The sequence below is a fragment of the Lissotriton helveticus genome, chromosome 5_1 (genome assembly GCF_964261635.1).
Source record: "Lissotriton helveticus chromosome 5_1, aLisHel1.1, whole genome shotgun sequence".
Classification (NCBI taxonomy): Eukaryota; Metazoa; Chordata; class Amphibia; order Caudata; family Salamandridae; genus Lissotriton; species Lissotriton helveticus.
This window is the reverse complement of record NC_136065.1, coordinates 584,843,977-584,862,701: the sequence shown is the minus strand read 5'-3', so window position 1 is coordinate 584,862,701 and position 18,725 is coordinate 584,843,977. Positions and strand designations below refer to the sequence as shown.

Sequence of the window (18,725 nt, the reverse complement as noted above, 5' to 3'; positions counted from 1 at the left end):
GATGCGTCATATTTACAGTATGACGCATCATGGTGCAAGGAGTTACGAATACATCAGTATTTCTGACGTGTCTGTATGGCGCAAAAGTGACGCATTGCTGGAGTTTGTCACAAAAATGACGCAACTCCAGCAATGTGTCCTTTCACATGGGGGCAAGCCCCATGTGAAAGGGCCTGCGTCGGTCTTACGCCTGCTGTGAGGCAGGCGTAAGATTTTGACGCATTTGAGTCCTAGAAGTGGCACAGTGAAATCTCATAGATTTCACTGCGTCACTTTCATGACCCTTTCTTGTGCCATTACGCCCCCCTTGTATACATTATACCTGGCGCAGGTGTAATGTGGCGCAGGGGTTTACAAAGTGATGCATCTACCTAGATGCGTCACTTTGTAAATATGGCGCAACAAGTCGCATTTTTTACGCCACTGGTGCGTCACAAGAAGTGATGCACCGGCGGCGTAAAAGTGATGCACAGCCTCATAAATGAGGCCCTCAAAGTATACCGAAAATAGAATGAAGCCAAATCTCTGGAACCGATTTACTCTATACAAAGGAAAGAAGACCACTAGTTCAGTTATTGCTACATAGGTTATCAGAAGATACAAATGTAAATTCGATTGCATCAGGTTCCTTTAAGAAACCCCTGGATTTCCTAACTATTCCAAACTACTTAAAAGAGTAGCTATAATCCAGGCAAAGTTCAGAAAGGAAAGCATAAATGGTGTCAGCTGTCAGAGTCTTCCTAAGAAGAAACTCCAACCATAGTCATGCAGCATAAAGCCACAATCACCAAGTAAGGTCTGTACCTCAACGAGGCCCTAAAAAGTGTGCATCAGCTGTCCCTAACTATGTGGTCGATTAGGATGGCGGACGGACTTGCGTCCGTCCCGCCACCCCCGAGGTGGAGGGACCGACCGCAGGGGTAGCGGCGGTCCCTCCATAGCAATTACGATGTGACTGCCAACCTGGCGTTCACATCCCGTATATTTTACATTGCGGCGGGTGCTGCTTTGAGCAGCACCCGCCGCAATGTAAAATATGCATGTTTCATTTTGGCATGCACAACTTGGCAGGCACAGCGTGGTGCCTGTCACCTTGTGCATGCCAAAGCAGGGGGTACCATAGGTACCCCTCATGTGCACCCCCCAAAACCCTGGGGGCCCGCAACGGGCCCCCAAACACAAAAGACCGCATGCTTTTTCACGGCGGAAAAGCCGCAGTGGAAAAGCATGTTTCCGCCTGCAACCTAATATGGCAGGCGGTGTCTTGCAGACACCGCCACCATATTTGCGTGCTTACACCGCGGATCAGCGGCGGACGGACTTGCCGTCCGCCGCTGATCCCACCGGCATCCTAATGTCGCGGTGGGTGTTTGCAATGTCCACGGCGGTGAATCCGCATCCCCCGGGCCGGCGGTGGCTTCCACCGGCCAGGAGGATGCGGATTCACCACCAACATAATCGACCCCTTGTCAGTACAAAAGCAGCCACCAAATACAAGCATCTCCTACAAACTTCAAGTGAATTTCCATTATACCAGCATCCTCCATTGCCTCCTTCTCCACCTTCTGCTTCACTCAGTGACCATCCCTAACGTCCTTGGTGCTGTCTCCATCTCTCACGAAAACTCATCTCTCCTTCATTAGAGCATTCTTTTCCAGGCCTCTCTGTCGACTAAACAATAGACCCTTCTCTTAACTAATGAAGCCTTGTTCACCTGCAGTTGGAACACAAAATAGATGCAACATTTCACTGTTAAGACAGAACTGCGAAGTTAAAGGCTATCAGGGTAATTAATTAGAAACACATTTCCGGCCTACAGTTAGGCTAGTTTGCATCGCACAGATTACTGTATGTGCCCTTTTCTATGTGCGCATAAACATACATTTTCATCATGTATTCTAATATTTACAAAGGATAGATTTTATTGTTACAAATGCAATGTTAAATCATTTCACAAACATGTTTAAATGACATTCTTTTCTTAGGTGTCAGTATCAAATTCTTAGTTACGTCAGTTCCCTCTAATACACATGGATGATTCGTTTTATTAGGGGTTTACGTTAACATCTCATAACTTTAACCGTTTTTAGTCGTACAATAGTCACACGGAATATATATGAGTGGAGACTACCCATTATTAACATTCACTTCTACTGTCATTTAAAAGGAAGAGTCAAACTATGCTCCTCCAGATGCAGGGACCATCTATAAGTGTATATGTTATGTGAAGTTGGGGCCTCAAATCTACAGAAAAATGTGGTTCCATGACTTCCATTGGTTCATGACTTTGGTAATTCGGCGTTACAACTGGTCTTGCATATTTTGGTGGTTAGTCATTTGGACTAGCTAGATCGATTTGATGGGTGGCTGCTGGGAAGTTAATTGTTTGGGTAGATAATGGGGGTTGCATCATTCGCATAATCTGTTTTTGTGTAATTACTTGAAATTTTGAGAAATTACACATAATTATGTGAAACGTAAACCAGGCATTTAATGCTATATTTTTGTGTGAAGTGCGCCCTGGATGAGTAATGGCAACGTTTGGGGAATTTCACAAATTAATCTTAAGCAAAATACCCGAAGTTACATGAATTATACTATAAATATATATTAAATTTGGCCTATGCCTAATATGTAAGTGGTATATTAAATACATTTGTATTTACAAATAAGGAAGGTGCACTCAATAGAAGTAAATTCAGATGAACAAATATATTCCAAAATTCGTCTTTATTCATGAAACCATTAAGAAACAAAAAGCAGCCAACGTGTTTCGTTCCGTATTTCCACAAGAACTTCTTCAGGGCTAAGAGTCACTTGAATTGGAAAATAATAGAACAACAAGTATACAGAGTCCAGATTAACCTAATGTTGGCTTAGATATAATATTCAAATCGTGTGCAAAAGTGGCACATCAAGATATGAGTCTTTAAATAAAAAGAGGTACGAATAATGCTTCCAAAGTACAGATGCTAAAGCAGGTGGTACGCAGTGTAAAATCCCAACACAATGTGCTCATGGTTTACATTGTCATAATCAATGTGATACGGACGCGACGAGCAGCATGATAACCAGCAGTACATACATTTGTATGTGATTGGATTATTAGAGACCTGTATGGATGGCAGTTGATTTCACACTCTCATTTTATTTATATTGTGTGATGTGTGTGTTGAAAGTTCATTTGTTAGCTGTATACGGGTACTGAGGAATAGGGGAGAGTTTTTCAATAGCTAGTTAGTCACTTAATTATAAAAATAGGTTAGTAGATATTTGATGATATGAATGAGTGGATATACTGGTGGGTGGGTAAACTGACAGTCAGGCAGATAATTAGAAGCATCAGTTCTATGGACATACTACAACAATGTTTATTATGTGTGGACTAGATAGTTCTATGGTTGTTTGTAAGCATGAATGAAAGCATGCTTTTTTTGATAGGTGGACATATAGCTGGTGGGATAGGTTCTGCAAGAAGAATGGGATTAACATATTAGAGTCTACGTATGAGAAAATACTGTCAATACAAAACTGTACTTATCATTCTAATAGCACCTACTGTGCATAGTGATGCCATATGTGGGCTTGAGGTGTTTCTCATGAATAACTATGTCTGCGTTATTCTATGTGTGAGTAAGTGAATAAATAAAAAATGGGAATGAGTGGTAGTGCACCCGAAATAGTGAAAATTACCAATGCTAGTAAGTGGTTGATTTAGACCAGGGCCTTGGTGTGGTGTCCAGCCAACCCTGATGGAGTTCGGGCTGTATCTATCAAACAGGTCGACTCCATTAGAGATTTTATATATAGGGACTTGCGGCCACATGCATTAATGTTGCTGTTTGCGAATCCTTAATTGCGAAAATTAAGGAAACGCAATTAAGGATTCGCAAACGGCAATGCATGAATAATTCGCTTTTTTTTTAGCGATTCGGTAACTTTCCTTAATTGCGATTCTCTAATTGAGAATCGCAATTAAGGAATTTCTACACATTCATTCCTATGGGCCTAGAGGCCCATAGGAATGAATGGGAGGGCATTCTCAATTTGCAATTCATCATTGTAAATTCGCAAATTGAGAATGCAATTTCAAGGGTGCAGGGGTGTCCAAAAGACACCCTGTTGCACCCCTGAAATTTGCTTTTGGATACATCTTACACACACACATGCCCCAAGGGCACGTGTGTGTGTAACATGTAACAAAGAAAAATGCATTGAAAAGCATTTTTCTAGATTTTCGCAAATTACCATGAAGGTCTACTTCATGGTAATTTGCATTTCTAATTTCAAAATTCGCAATTTAAAAAAGTATGATGAATTGCATTTAAGGAATCTCAAATTGAGATTCCTTAAATGCATTTGCAATTTAAGAAATCGCAATGGTGCACTTTCTTAAATTGCGAATTTCTGAAAAGGGTTGGTGCATCCCAAATCAGGAAATTGCATTCGCAAACGGCCGAAAAATGCGATTCGCACCGTTTGCAAATGCAATTTACCTTGATGCATGTGGCCGTTGGTCTTTTTTCCATAACTCTAACTCCTTTAGGATTAGAAGACAGACGGTTTTATCCAAGGAGGGCTCAATGATGTTGATAACCACTGGACAAGGTCCAAGTGAAGCTGTTTGCTTTGGCAGGAAAAGCTCAAACAGTATTATTTAAAATGTTGTGCCAAGGGAAGTCTTCTCATTGATTCTTTTGCCTCCTTCACCAGGATTTTTAGCATCAGACTTCAGTCTCTTTTTCGGAGCTCGGAATCATCCAGGAGGGCCAGGCTGCGGGTTGTATCTGAAGTGGGTTTCAATAGGCTAGTTTCCTTTTTAATGAGGTCCCACTGAATCATATTTGCTGCTGCTCAGAAGCTTCAAGCAGGGGAACCTATTTCTTAAGCCAGATTCTATTGCCACCTTCACCAGGATTTTTACTGTCAGACTTCAGTCTCTTTTTCGGAGCTTGGAATCATCCAGGAGGGCAAGGCTGAGGGCGGTATCTGAAGAGGGTTTCAAGAGCCTAGTTTCCTTTTTGATGATGTACCACTAAATCAGATTTGCTGCTGTAGAGAAGCTTCAAGCATGGGAGACTATTTCTAATTCTTTGGGTGGATCTGCTTGGCAGGTTTGTCCCAGCCAAGGTCTCAAACAGCAGGTGCTGAACATCTACTGTCCTTCTACATGGTCCAGTAGTGTTCTGAGGAAGGTGCTCGTAAATGCCACCTTTATGCCAGCCACTAGCTTTTTAGTGACAGTGAATCCTGGCCCCTTCCCAACCCATAGAGTAAATTTTTCATGGGATAACCCTATCCACTTTGATAGCATCTCCTGTGTGCCCTAATCCAAACAATCCCACTGCGCCTCTTGTTCACTAAATCTGAGATAGAGAAACCCTTCCTTTTTCCAATGTGCAGAGGTTGTGTGCCCACCCACAGGTTTGGCCATAGTAATGAGCAGCTCCTTCCTCTTTGGTCACTCTAAAGCAGTTCTTGGGGGCAGCTCTACCTCCAGGTGCTCCTCTTTGACTGGGAGGACAAATGAGAGGGCCTATGAGGTTGTGAGATGCATCTGTGGCCTCTTTAATGGAAATTAAGCTACTAAGCACTGTCCAACTGGTCTTCATGTCAGAGAAACTAAACAACTCTACACACCCAGGCCATTTTCTTTGCTCTGGGAGTAGATGTTATACCTCATCACGAATACTCACCAGCTATGATACAGTTGGATGCTAACTCAAATTAGTCTCCAGTAGCTTGAGGCTGGGAAAAGGTAACTTTTTCATAGCCCCTTTTCTTTAGTAGTTATCAACAATCCAGCTTCACCATTGGCTTGGTCTTTTAATAAATATTAAAAACATTCCTTAAATTATGATATAACTGATCCTTAGCCTGAGCTAGCAGAACTAATATTTAATATTGCTTCTAGTGTTTCTCTATGGACCAGCAAGTCTTCCTATAGTAAAAATAGCTTTTGGGTGCTAGCCACTGTAAGGACAGGGTTAACTCTAAATGTATATGTGTCATACTTTTATAAACTATGGGCCTCATTTATGAGAAGTGATGCATCGCTGTGTGAAAGCAGTGATGCGTAACTTCTCAGTTCGCCCTCCTTTCAACATGATAGTGTCTTATTTACTCTATGACGCATCATGTCACAAGGAGTTACAGATACATCAGTATTTTTGACGTATCTGTACAGCACAAAAGTGACGAATTGCTGGAGTGTGTTACAAAAGTGACGCAACTCCAGCAATGTGTCCTTTCATATGGGGCAAGCCCCATGTGAAAGGGCCTGCGTCAGTCTTACGCCTGCTGTGAGGCAGGCGTAAGATATTAACGCATTTGCGTCCTAGAAGTGGCGCAGTGAAATCTTATAGATTTCACTGCATCACTTCTATGACCCTTTCTTGCATCAGAACCCCCCCTGCATACATCATACCTGGCGCAGGTATAAAGTGGAGCAGGGGTTTACAAAGTGACGCATCCACCAAAATGCGTCACTTTGTAAATATGGTGCAACAAGGCACATTTTTTACGCAGTTGGTGATTCACAAAAAGTGACGCACCGGCGGCGTAAAAGTTACGCAGGACCTCATATATAAGGCCCTATATACCATATATAGGAAGGTTTTTTGCTGTCAAAACAGGTATAATTTGACAAATTGGGTTGCCGTTTTAAACTGACAGACTGCAATGGCAGGACTGGAGTCATGTTTGCCTGGTCACACTAGTGGATGGCACTGTATTCCTGTAGGCCATAGTTGACATTTTACTTTCAATGCTATGGGTATTCTTTGGATACCATTTACTATTGACATATAGGAAAATTAAATATGCCAATTAGATGCTAACCATGTTGACATATTTTAGGAGCCAAAGCACATGCTCTGTGGCCTGGTTACCAGTTTGAGTGCAAAAAACAGCACAGCAGTCCACAGAAAATGGGGATGACCACACACAAGAGCCACTTTTTCACACTATGCAATATCTTTGTGACAACATAGAACTACTCTTCAGCTCATTGTTTGTGATTCTTTTCAGGTCTAATACAGTGGAGCAATCATGAACCTTGTTCATCCCATCAATATATTCATGCTGGTATTGTCTACGGTCATAGCCAATGATGAAATGCAAGAGTTCCCAGTTGAAGACATGATGAGCCATGATGAGTACAGAGGGCCACCAGGCCGAGATGGGACAGATGGCAAGGATGGAGCCAAAGGAGATAAAGGAGAGCCAGGTAAATAGAAATATGCATTTGACGTTGTTGCTCAGACAGTTTAATGCAGAGATCTCCAAACTTTTTTTATAACAAGAGCTATTTCTGATCAATGGAAATAATCCTTAGTTACTAGTGTATTTGAACATTGTTGCTGAAGTGACCACATCAGATACAATCACAATAATGACACCAACTTACAGGTTTTTCATAATGACCAGTCAGATGTATGTCACAATATTGAATGTGATCATAGTGCTGAGATTTTTCTTCTGTACTTTCATGGTGAGATTGCTGAATAAAGCTTTTTATTTGTTGATTGACTGACTGACAAAATATCATCATGCCAATATTAAGAATGTATGATGAAACAACGCATGCTGTTACAATGCATGCCATTACAACGCAGTTGTAACAACGGAAACAGAAACATACTCAAAGAGAAAGTCTTGTTTTTTTCTGAAAGAACCCTCACTTTTTTCCCTCAAAAATCAGTTCTCATGTATGGTTTTCAAATGGAAGCTTGTTGTTTCCCTAGTACAAATGCATAGCAATGACAGATTCTGTTTTAGCTGCTGCGGTAGCACCATCACGTGAGGAATGTCTACCATAATGCAAAAGTTGCCTGCATTTAATCTTGCCAAGGATGCCCCCTGTAAAATCAGGGCTACAATTGTCTCTATCTCCACAAGACAGAAAGATTAAAATGGCTCACTACCATAGTACTCCAAAGCAACAACAATCTACACAAAAGGTATGGTGGTGGACGAAATCAATTCAATCAGTGCCAGAATGTCTTAGCGAGAGCATCATAAAAATCGATGGGAAGGTCTCATCCACTTTCTTGCAGCACTTTTCATCGCAGGTGTGAGAAACTGGATTCTGGCTTGAGGGGAGTGAAACCCTTCTCAAGCAACAACCACAATCCTCATCAGGGTGAACCACAAAAAGTCATTAATTTAAGCTGTGCTGAAACTTCTGGGAACTTGACACAAAAGCAGTCAGGCTTAACTTAGAGGTAATGCATAATGTATTTTTGCAGTACCTAAACAATAATAACATAAAGTGGTATTTGTAAAGCACCCGTTCACCCAGAAGGTTATCTTGGCACTGAGTAATAGATGTTTATTGTTACCCAATGATGCTACATGTATTGACCTCAGAAGATAAAAGGCTGAGTGGAGCTGCTGGGATTTAAATTATGACCGTGAAGTCAAACACAGGGGACACATTAGTCCACTAAGCCACCAGACCCAACCTATTAAAGTTGAAACAGAACACAAAAATAATCCCACACAAATTTTAATAAATTATTTGACACCAAAATGACAAAAATCCAATCAGTATAACCAAAGATATGCAAATCCCAATATTTAGATAAATACAGTGCCTAAAAGCACAGGACATAATACCCCACCTCATCCACCCATTTTTCTATCCTGTCTAGTGTAACCTGGAACAAAGAGATATTTTTAGTGTTGACAAAGAGGTAGTTTTATTATCCAACCTGGTGCCTCTTTTATCCATAACAAAAAAGTTCTGTAAGAGTTTTCTCCTCTGGAGGTTGAGACCTCTTTGGTGGCACTATGAATGAATGAATGAATGAAAAAGCATTTCTACAGCGCATGGCTACACGGGGGCACCCCAACACTTCTGACCAAGGTAGGATGGAATTGCCTATGATGAAGCATGCCACAAAAAGTGGTTGGGGCTCTTATGGTATGATGTTCTTGCTAGGGCATTCCAGCACTGATTGAATTTATTTAGTGCCTGAAAGGGACGCTTGTGTCTGCCATGTACATTAATATTCCATGGACTGCAACAAGTGTGTGACACATGGCCACAAATAAGCCATGTGGCTTCACAATTAGGGGCTGATTACGATACGGCCTGTAAAGACTCCAAGCATTGTAATCGGCCGCTCTGTTTCCTTTCTGACCCACTCATTATGTTGGAGGCGATCAAAAAGGAAACCAGCAGGTCATTCCAGCTGGCTTACGATGGGCTCAGTGAGCCTGTCAGTCAGTCAGAAGCCGGCAAGTAATCTCAAGGGTGTGCCCTTGAGATTACGATCATGGTTTCCAAGCTTGTCTGTCTGAAAGCGTGTTTGGGGGCCCCCAGCAGGGACCCTTTGGTGCACGGCTTCCGATTGGAGGCCGAGGAGGCAGCAATGGTGCCCCCTTGTTTATCCCTACCACGGGGTACAGGGATGAATCACACCTCCCATTTCACTATGGGAGCATGCATTAAAGTTGGTTTATGGCCGTAATGCATTATCCCACAGTAAAATATAGGAATGCGACCGAACTGTGTTCGGTCGCATTGCAATCAGTCGGTTGGCTCTGCTGACCATGTGGCATTCGGTCCCATGACCGAGTTGGTGTCGGGCAGAAGTAATTCTGCCTAACATCATAATGTGCCCCTTAGTGGGTTTTCCTTGTAGAGAGTGTTGAGACACTGTGCCCCAAGATTTCTAAGCAATGCCAATGGTAATTACTAAAAACAATCCACAAACCTTAGGGGCATATTTAAGAGCCCCTTTGCATTGCTCTTGCTGCGAGCATAAAATGAAGTTTACGAAGCCACACAAGGCCACCTTGCATGGCCCTCAGTGGTTTAATAAATCTCCAGTAATGTAGCACAGCACAAATTGCTGAGTTGCATTACTCAGCGCCAGGGAGGCATTTACATGGGTGATGCGTGGGTGTTCCCAGACAGCTACCATGGATTTACACACATTCTCAGATTTACGAGAACTGGTAAACCTGCGAATGTGCCAAAAAGATAGACCTCCCCTGGAGAGGTGTAATGAAGGGAAATATCTTTATTACTCCTTCTACCCTCTTTCTATATTTGTGCTGCATTCTGCAGAAAAAATAGGAAGAGGAAAAAGCTTTTCAGGATTTTTTTGTGGAGGAAGGTGTCCCTTCCTGTACAAAAAAACATCCAGCATGCAACAGAGGCACCCTTGCACCATGGTGCAAGGATAACTGCATTGGTGTTAGGCAGCCCATTGTGTGCCAGCGCCTTGAAAAGGACAGGAATGCACCATGCACTGCGCCACTTTTTCAAAAATATGCAGCCAGATGCATCAACCTATAAACCGGTCGCAAACTGGCAGATTCTCAGAATCTGCCCCTTTGCGACCAGTATTTTTGCATTTGGGATGCATCATCCCAAATGCAAAAATCGCAATTAAGGAATCTCTAAAATGAGATTCCTTAAATTGCAGCTGAGGCTGAGGGTATGCTTGACACTCTCACCACCTCCTCCCCTGGCTGGCACAGCTGCAGTAGCACACCCTGTTACAGGCTGGCGTGCATGCCCCTGAAAATGCCTGTATTTTGTTTTTACTGTTTGCTTTCAACCTCAAGGCTGGATCCCAACTATTTCTGAAACAGCCTTGTGTCACAGCTTTCGGCATCCATGTCATCAGCTATTTTTTTTTAAATGCTCCCCTATGTGCTGATGTAGTCCTTTGCACATCTGAGAGCTCCTCGAACTGTTTGAGCACATAATGGGAGCAGTGTAACTATTGTAACTGTGGCACTGATGAAATGCAAGACGAGGAATACTCTCAGGGGCATCTTAAGAGTTTTGGGGGCCCTGGGCCAAACGTATTTGGGGGCCCCTGCTTGAACTAGCTTTGAATTTATGATCTAAGTTCAACTCTTTCATGCACTCTTTAGCCAGGTCACTGACAGTGCACATGAGCACTCATCCAAATGTTAAATGTCTTTACGTGTAATATTGTTGCAAGTATTCTCTGTGACACTCTCCTATTTCACATATACGCCAACTCCGGTCACTGAGTTAAAAAACCTTGGGGTATGGCTTGACCCAACTCTCACCTTTGCGCACGGCGGCCTGCTGCTTTGGCATTTTGCGTGGACTACGGCCTGTGCTAAAATATTTTGATGCTACCACTAGGCAACTTGTGATTCAAGCAACTGTGATCTCGAGGCTTGACTACGCCAGTTCCCTTCTAGCGGGATTAAATCAGTCGGAAATTACTCGCCTGCAGCGCATTCAGAATGCTGCAGTGAGAGCTGTTGTGGGACTGCCCGATTTTGCCCTACTGCTAGCACCCTGCATACGCTGCATTGGCTTCCAATTGCGCAAAGGATCCGGTTCAAGGCCCTTTGTGTAGCCTACAAAATTCTTAAGGGATCCCCGGCTACCATCCTTTCTAATCTACTGTCCCACTATGTTCCGGTCCGGGCTTTAAGATCCTCAGACCTGGAACTTGCGGTCGTCCCCCGCTTTAAGCGTAGCAGGGCAGGTGGCCGCTCTTTTCAAGTTCGTGCCGCAGTGTTGTGGAATTCCCTCCCCCCGGCGATTCGCGCCCTCAGGGACCTGCTCTCTTTCCGTCGAGCAGTAAAAACTTTTTTGTTCCCTTAAATTTTCCCCGCTCTGTTCTGTTCAGTTGTGTTGTGTTGCTACCTTGTCGGGCGCCAGGAGGCTCCTTTGCTGGAGCATCTGTGCGCTAAATAAATGAGCATAACATAACATAACATAACATAACATAACATATGGGAGGTCTTGTTTTGATCTAAAAGAAACTTCTGTTGTGGATGTTGCATTAAACATTAACACAACATTTCTCTGCAAAATCTTTGTAATAGACTCTCACTCAACACCAACATTAAAATAAAATTAAAGGGAAACAGTATTTAGAACAAAATGTTTAAGAAATATTCCAGGTCACAAGGACAAGACTTTCTGCAGAACAGAGCTGGCTCTATCAGGGTCATCTCTGAAAGGCTGGGGCCCTGGGCCAAAGGCCCACTTTGCCCATGCCTTAAAACCTCTCTGAACACTCTACTGTATATTTTATATCAACTTTAACAACTTCATTTTAAAGCAACATGCATGAAAAATATACAGTTGAGAATTCCTAACACTTTATTTTATCGTGGCTCACAGCACACATACAGCACAGCCTACAATAGTATGCTGTGAACCCTTGAGGGGAGGATTTACAAGTCCCTTCCGCCATATTTGCGTCATTTTTAAAATGGGAAATATGGCGCAAAAGTGAAGCAAGGTGCTTGTAAATCTGTCCCCTAGTGTCCCCGGACATCAGGAGTGGCTCTAGGGAGAGACTTCTTTGAAGGTGGGACATGACACCCGCCGCATACACAACACATACAAAATAGCAGATGTATGGGTGCACATGCACACAGAAACATTTAAACAAATACACATAAATTACATGCATATTCAACTTAAAATTGTATCACTGTCTGGCCCTGATGAAGCAACACTAGATGTGTTAAGGTCACAAAACACATATTGTCCTATTCTTTCTAAAATTACAAGTGTTAGGATCAAAATTAATGGTTTATGACCTACATGAGTACTGTCTGAATAACCTGAATGATATAACAACGTTCATTTTGCTAGTATAACGTCAACCTTTGTCTCTTAGCATAATCAGTAGTGTGTCTGTAAAACAGTAACCCATGTCATGATATTTTTATGGGCTATTGTTTACCAATTGCTGAATTAAATACAGGGTACAATTATTTATTTGGGAAATGAAGACCATCATGCAATTGCACGTTTATCTTTGTTTTCCTCTACAGGGAAAACATTTTCCCTGTGGAGAAACTGGTTTGCCTGCTCTGTTACTAAACCGGGGTTTTCCAATCCCCTTGCCATCCTTGAAGTGGATTCACACAAGCACTTTGCTAGAGCAAATCTCCAACCATTACCAAAGTGTACAGGGCCAGACAGAATTTTGTGAATGTTCAGAAGGTCAGAACTTTATGGACGTTAATAAACGACAACGCGAGCCAGGCCTTGAGATGTTCACTCTACACTCACTCTTTGTATGAGGTTTACCACCATTAAATTGGATCTAGTAATGGAGAAAAATTGTCCTGTAGTACATGCATTTATTCCGGAAAGGTATCCTGCTTTGGATACCTGGTTGGCATAAATGGAGTTATATTTGCGGTACCATCTGTTTATAACCTAAAATTAGTTTGTGAATCAGGCCTCTTGTTGTCAAATATGATGATAGACAAGAAGATCAGTCTTTTTACCAAATTAAGCATGTGATTTACTGGGAAAGGCTTTCTAAAATTTCTTTCTTGCCCTACAAACAATAGTGTCCACTTTATATTTGGATTTCTGACAGAAAGGTGCTAGGTCTCATGGTCTGAATATAGGTCACCTAGATTAATCATTGCATTCCCTTAAATGGATTACTAAAGCTGATTCACATTGCCGTGATTCGGGAAGCTGTTAACGGTACAGTGTTACCCCTATAAGAACACTACAATGTGTGGCAAGACACGTAGCAGTAATGGGACTGTTCTCTTTGGGGTTTCTGGATAATCCTCTGATAAGAGAAAACAGTAGAAGTTGAGAGCTTATTTTCCCAAGAATAATATAAAGGTACACATCACCAATTACACGTTTCCAATGAACGGTATGCAGTGTTCAACTTACAACTATTTGACAAAGCCTTTAATCCAGAAGAAAAACACTTTTAGAAGAGGATGAGGCAATGTATATAACTATTTTCTTTTTCTGTTTTAATTCTAGGATTACAAGGATTGACAGGCCTCCCTGGCCCACCAGGGCAAGTGGGACCAATAGGACCAACCGGCTTAACTGGACCGACAGGCCCCAAGGGAGAACAAGGCTTGATTGGGCCAAATGGATTGACTGGTGCAACAGGGCCAGCTGGACCAGTGGGACCAACAGGTCCAGCGGGACCTGTAGGGAAAGAAGGCTCAGCTGGACCACCAGGACCAATAGGACCAATGGGCTCAACAGGATCAATTGGCCCACCAGGGCCAGAAGGGGCTACAGGAGCTGTGGGACAAAAAGGTTCAACTGGAGCCCCAGGTTCACCTGGACTAGCAGGGCCAGCAGGGCCATCTGGACCTGAAGGGCAAAAAGGCACTCCTGGGTCAACAGGGCCAATGGGTCCAATGGGCTCTATGGGCGCGACAGGACCAGCCGGACCTATTGGACCAACTGGAGTAGCAGGACCAAAGGGAGACGCAGGCGGACCAATGGGCCCAGAGGGTCAGAAAGGTTCATCGGGACCACCAGGACCAATAGGAGCACCCGGCCCAAAAGGTTCAGAAGGAGCATTGGGTCCAGAGGGCCCAAAAGGTGCAGCAGGGTTACCAGGGCCAGCAGGAGCAGTGGGACCTATGGGATCAACAGGCGCAACAGGACCAGAAGGGCGAACAGGCTCAAAGGGTGAAATCGGATCACCAGGACCTAAAGGAGACCAAGGACCTCTAGGACAAAAAGGAGAGAAGGGAGACAATGGACAACCTGGTAAATAGATGTGGTTGGGTAAAACAAACTCAATGGAGGCAAATGATTCTTAGACACAATTTTGCTTTGGTGGAAGAGGTTCACAGGAATGGTTGCAGTTTCTGCATGAATACACATAGGGCCTGATTCACAAAGGTAAACATACACTTTGGTATTCATAAGCCACAAATTAATAATAAGTTTACCACTGTGGAGACTCCACAATCGGGGCAGAGTACTCCACACAAGACAGGCCTATCTTTCTATGTGCTGAGTTTTCAGCCACAACTGAAGACCCACTACAGTCTTAAACTTATAAATATGTTTTGGTTTGTGAATACCAAAAAAAATGTAAACTTACACAAAAATATGTTTTCCTTTCAGAATCAGGCCCCTAGAAGGGTGCTGTGATTTAATGAGAGCAGGTCCAGAAATTGTTGGATTTTTTAATACGAAAGTCTCTGTGAAAGCTATGCTTTAAAGTCCCCAAAATGGTTTAGTTCATTAGAAGATTATCCACAGAGGGTATATTGTTTCAAATCAGGATATTCCCAAAGTGGATTTATTTTAGTGGCTGATGCATCTTAAAAGTGCAGGTCTTTGGATTCAAACAACCAAAGATAATGTTTGTTTCAGTGATTTTTATTTTTACCATGGGTGGATGTTTCCTTGGGAGATGACCTATGGTGTAGGTGGGTTTAAGTTGCAGAAGATACATACTTGTGGTTCGGATTCACAGGGTGATGATTGTAGTTTGGTAGTACATAGTCAACATTGATGACTACATTTGGTTGAAAAGTAGACATGCTAGAAGTGTATTGATTTGGTAAGCCAAGTTCTTAAAATATTTTAATTTCATTGGAAAATACCATTTCGTGAGTGATGTTTAATGTGTTAAAGATTTCAGGTATGACACACTTGTGTAGGAAGAGGGCCATTATGTTGCGACAGAAAATCTCCTGTGTAGTGACCAACATTTTCCCCAGTCCTGAGCACCCCAGCTGCATTCATGGTTGGATCTTGCTTCTATTGTTTGTACATGGGCAAACACAAATCATGCTTGTGTGCCATGACCTAGGCCAGTCTCATGGTAATGTGGTATGTTTAAACCGGGAGGGACACACCAAGCGTTACCCTTGTGAAGGTTGAGGGCTACTGCCCTTGCCTGAAATTTAGTGACATGAGCATGGTGGTAGCAGTATATCCATTTTTATGGTCAGTAGAATCAGTAATGTGAATAGGCCTTTTTTACCTGTGTTACTAGAATGATATTTAAAGTTCTGTGACTGTGCACATAACTCACTCTGGGTTTGCATGGAGTGCATGAAGCACTGGGCAATGCCTGATACTTGCATGTGTACACTGGGTTGCACTTGTGTTCCTGTGGATGGCACATAACATGCAGGCCTGTCGGTTCCATTTTGAAGGCCCAGTGCCTGGAGAGGAAGGAGAGATGAGGACTGCAACCCCAGGCAAGAACAATGACATTCCTGTGGCTAGGGTGGGACACACACACTGACATAGAAGTAGAGTATCCTTTGTGGACATGAAAGAACTCTATGATTACAGGAATAGTTACTGGTTTGTGGGGCATGGTATATTGTTAAGGAGATGGTGGGACTGATAAGGTTGGCACTGCGAATGAATTTGATAGAGAGGAAATCTCAGTCCTTTAAACCTTTATGAGGCATATTTCAGTGGAGCCAGTTGAAGTCCCCAGTTATCACCTTGGCATGTGCTGTTGGTCACTCAAACCTGAAGCCACTCCTGCTTCAGAAAACTGTCCCTTTGACAAAGGGCATTGCAGAGGAGAGAGCACTTCAAAGGAGCTGCCACCCCCAAAACAAATTTCAAAGGCAAGACACTAAATCACATATATGTTTGGACTGTAAAGATGGGCTGCATACTTAGTTGAATAGTAGTGTCTCAACAGGTGAGCGAAGATCGCTGAGATTTCTTGGTGCAGGAACTAGGACTGGGGACCAAAGTCTGCCAGTCTCCCATAAGGGTTTGGTGCCATCACTTAGGAGCCAAGAACACCTGCCTTTTGCCTAGAGCACCAGTGGCCTGCCAAGACCAGTGGCCTCTATGAGGAGGTGAGTACTTAGACGTCTGCACGCCTGCCAAGTCTAAGGTATCATGTGAGGAGATGAAGAGAGCCTGAAGGGAGCAAAACCCAGCAGGGATCCTGTCAACAGCATCTCAGTGAGCACAGTGTGAAGCAACTCATCCAGTCAGGACCGTTGTTGCCAGAGGGCGGTCCACTCTCTGGAGGATGTAAGTAACGCCATTGGTTCTACCATGTACCTTCTGCCATCACTCTGTCTCACTGATCCCATTTGGGCTGTTACCCATGTCTATGTCACCCATATGCCACCGAAGACTGCTGGGATCATCGCCCATTACATATGATAGTATATGGGCAGTCACCTTGTGCAATTGACACTGTGGGCCATTGCCTCTGTCTGTGCCCCACAGTGTGCAGGTGAGGGGCAACTGAAGACTCTTGTGGGTGTTGTCCTGAGGAGGCAACCAAGTTAGGACTGTAGGCCATGCCATTGACCCCGGATACCTGAGGGGGCAACCAAGGCTGTCGCTGTATCCGAATAGTCCCTGCAACCTGTAGAGACATTCAGAAACAAGACCCAAAACTGCCCTGGTAAAGGCTGTTGCTTTGTCCGACGAACTAAGACAGACCGGTAAGGTGTCATTAAGATTGTTAGGGCCGTTGCCTATCAGAGTGTTACCTGCAACCCACGAAGGGACTCAGAAATATGACCAGAAGCTTCCAGGGTAAAGGGCACTACTTCATTCGATTACCAAGAAGGACCATGAGAAGAAGCTGCAACCCCCACGAAAGCCCTGCCCTCACTGAATGTGGCAGATGGCTATGCATGCTGCCTCCTGTGAGTGCAAGGGTGGGAGAAGCACCCATGCTCTCTGGCACTGTGGAATCCACAGGTGGTAACACTGAGACAGGTTCACAGGCCCTTCATGGAGACATTTGCTAGTTTGGGGTATTCGGCCTGAGAACTGACTTTTATGGACAATGCCAGACCTCGATGCACAGGCTATTGTGGGTCAGGTTAGAGGTCACCTCCAGATTTCACCCCTGGAGGCATAGTCAGAGAGTAGAGAAGGGGAGGGGATAATGTACCTGCATGCGCCTTTTCAGCACTATGGTGCCAGCCCTAAAAAAAGACAGTCTATTTATTGTGTTGCATTTTGCATGCATAATGAATACTGCTTTTATACTAAAATCAGTATTGGACTCTACAATAATCTTATTGGAGAAACAGTCACGCTTAATTTGTGACGGTGTTTGCCTGTGCCAGGCACCATCACCCATTTATGAACACCAGCACTTAATTATAAGTATCCACCACATGGTGGCACTCTCACTTAGGAACAAACAAAGGTTTTCAGACTTTCATACACGTAAAAGCCAAAATGAACTAGTGCATCTAGTCCATCCTTAGTGCTCTAGGAGGCCCAGGATAGTCAAAAATATCACACTTGTTCCAGGTGGGCCCTGGCACTTAAGAGGCTGCTGTCACCAGGATGACAGCAGTATTGTGATTGGTCTGAGCACCGTAGTACGGCGCTCAGACAGGGAGTGGGAGCCTGTGAATGTTCTCCACTAGGCCTGACAATAAAGACGGGTGGAGAAGATGCTAAGTACGCATGACGGTTTGGACGGCCCAAGATGGCAGGCCAAACCATCATGCACACTTAGAAAGTGCCCACCACTCCTCTCCCTGCTGATTAACAGCCCAGCCCCCCTAAAACAAAAAGGGGTAAGCTCAAGAAAAATAAAATGATAACATTGTGTTATTATCATTTTATTTTTCCTGTGGGTCGAAGCTCCTCTGCCTTAGCGGAGAAGCTGCCGCTGCAGTCTAGGATGGAAAATAGGCCTGGGCACCAAACAAAAGAGGGCCCCATTAGCGAATCAGAAAGCTAAAAAAGTGTTCCATACTTGCAGATTTGTACAGGTTTGAACCTGTAAAGATGCGCTGTATAGGTGGTTTTCAAACAGCTTGGATTTGAGCTTGCAGCAATCAATGATTGTTTTATTATCACAGAACTCAACAGCAAAACCCGCCCACCAGACCATAAAACAGGCCCACTATAAAAACAAAAAAGACCAGCGCACTGACCCACCTGAACAGCCCTAGAGGCCAGCCTACCCCTGTGTTGCCCTCAGCCGTCGCTTCATCACACACAAGCAACT

The 18,725-nt window shown here is 43.6% G+C and overlaps 1 protein-coding gene across 1 annotated transcript in view; it reads left to right on the top strand.

The window, feature by feature from the left end:
- The window catches only part of LOC144752518 (uncharacterized), a 463,484-nt gene that overhangs the window by 114,653 nt on the left and 330,106 nt on the right, over positions 1–18,725 (top strand). The window contains exons 2-3 of the mRNA XM_078640420.1: positions 7,030–7,228; positions 13,763–14,512. Of these exons, the coding sequence (XP_078496546.1) occupies positions 7,051–7,228; positions 13,763–14,512 (928 nt within the window). The 5' untranslated portion in view covers positions 7,030–7,050. The remainder of the gene's footprint in view (positions 1–7,029; positions 7,229–13,762; positions 14,513–18,725) is intronic.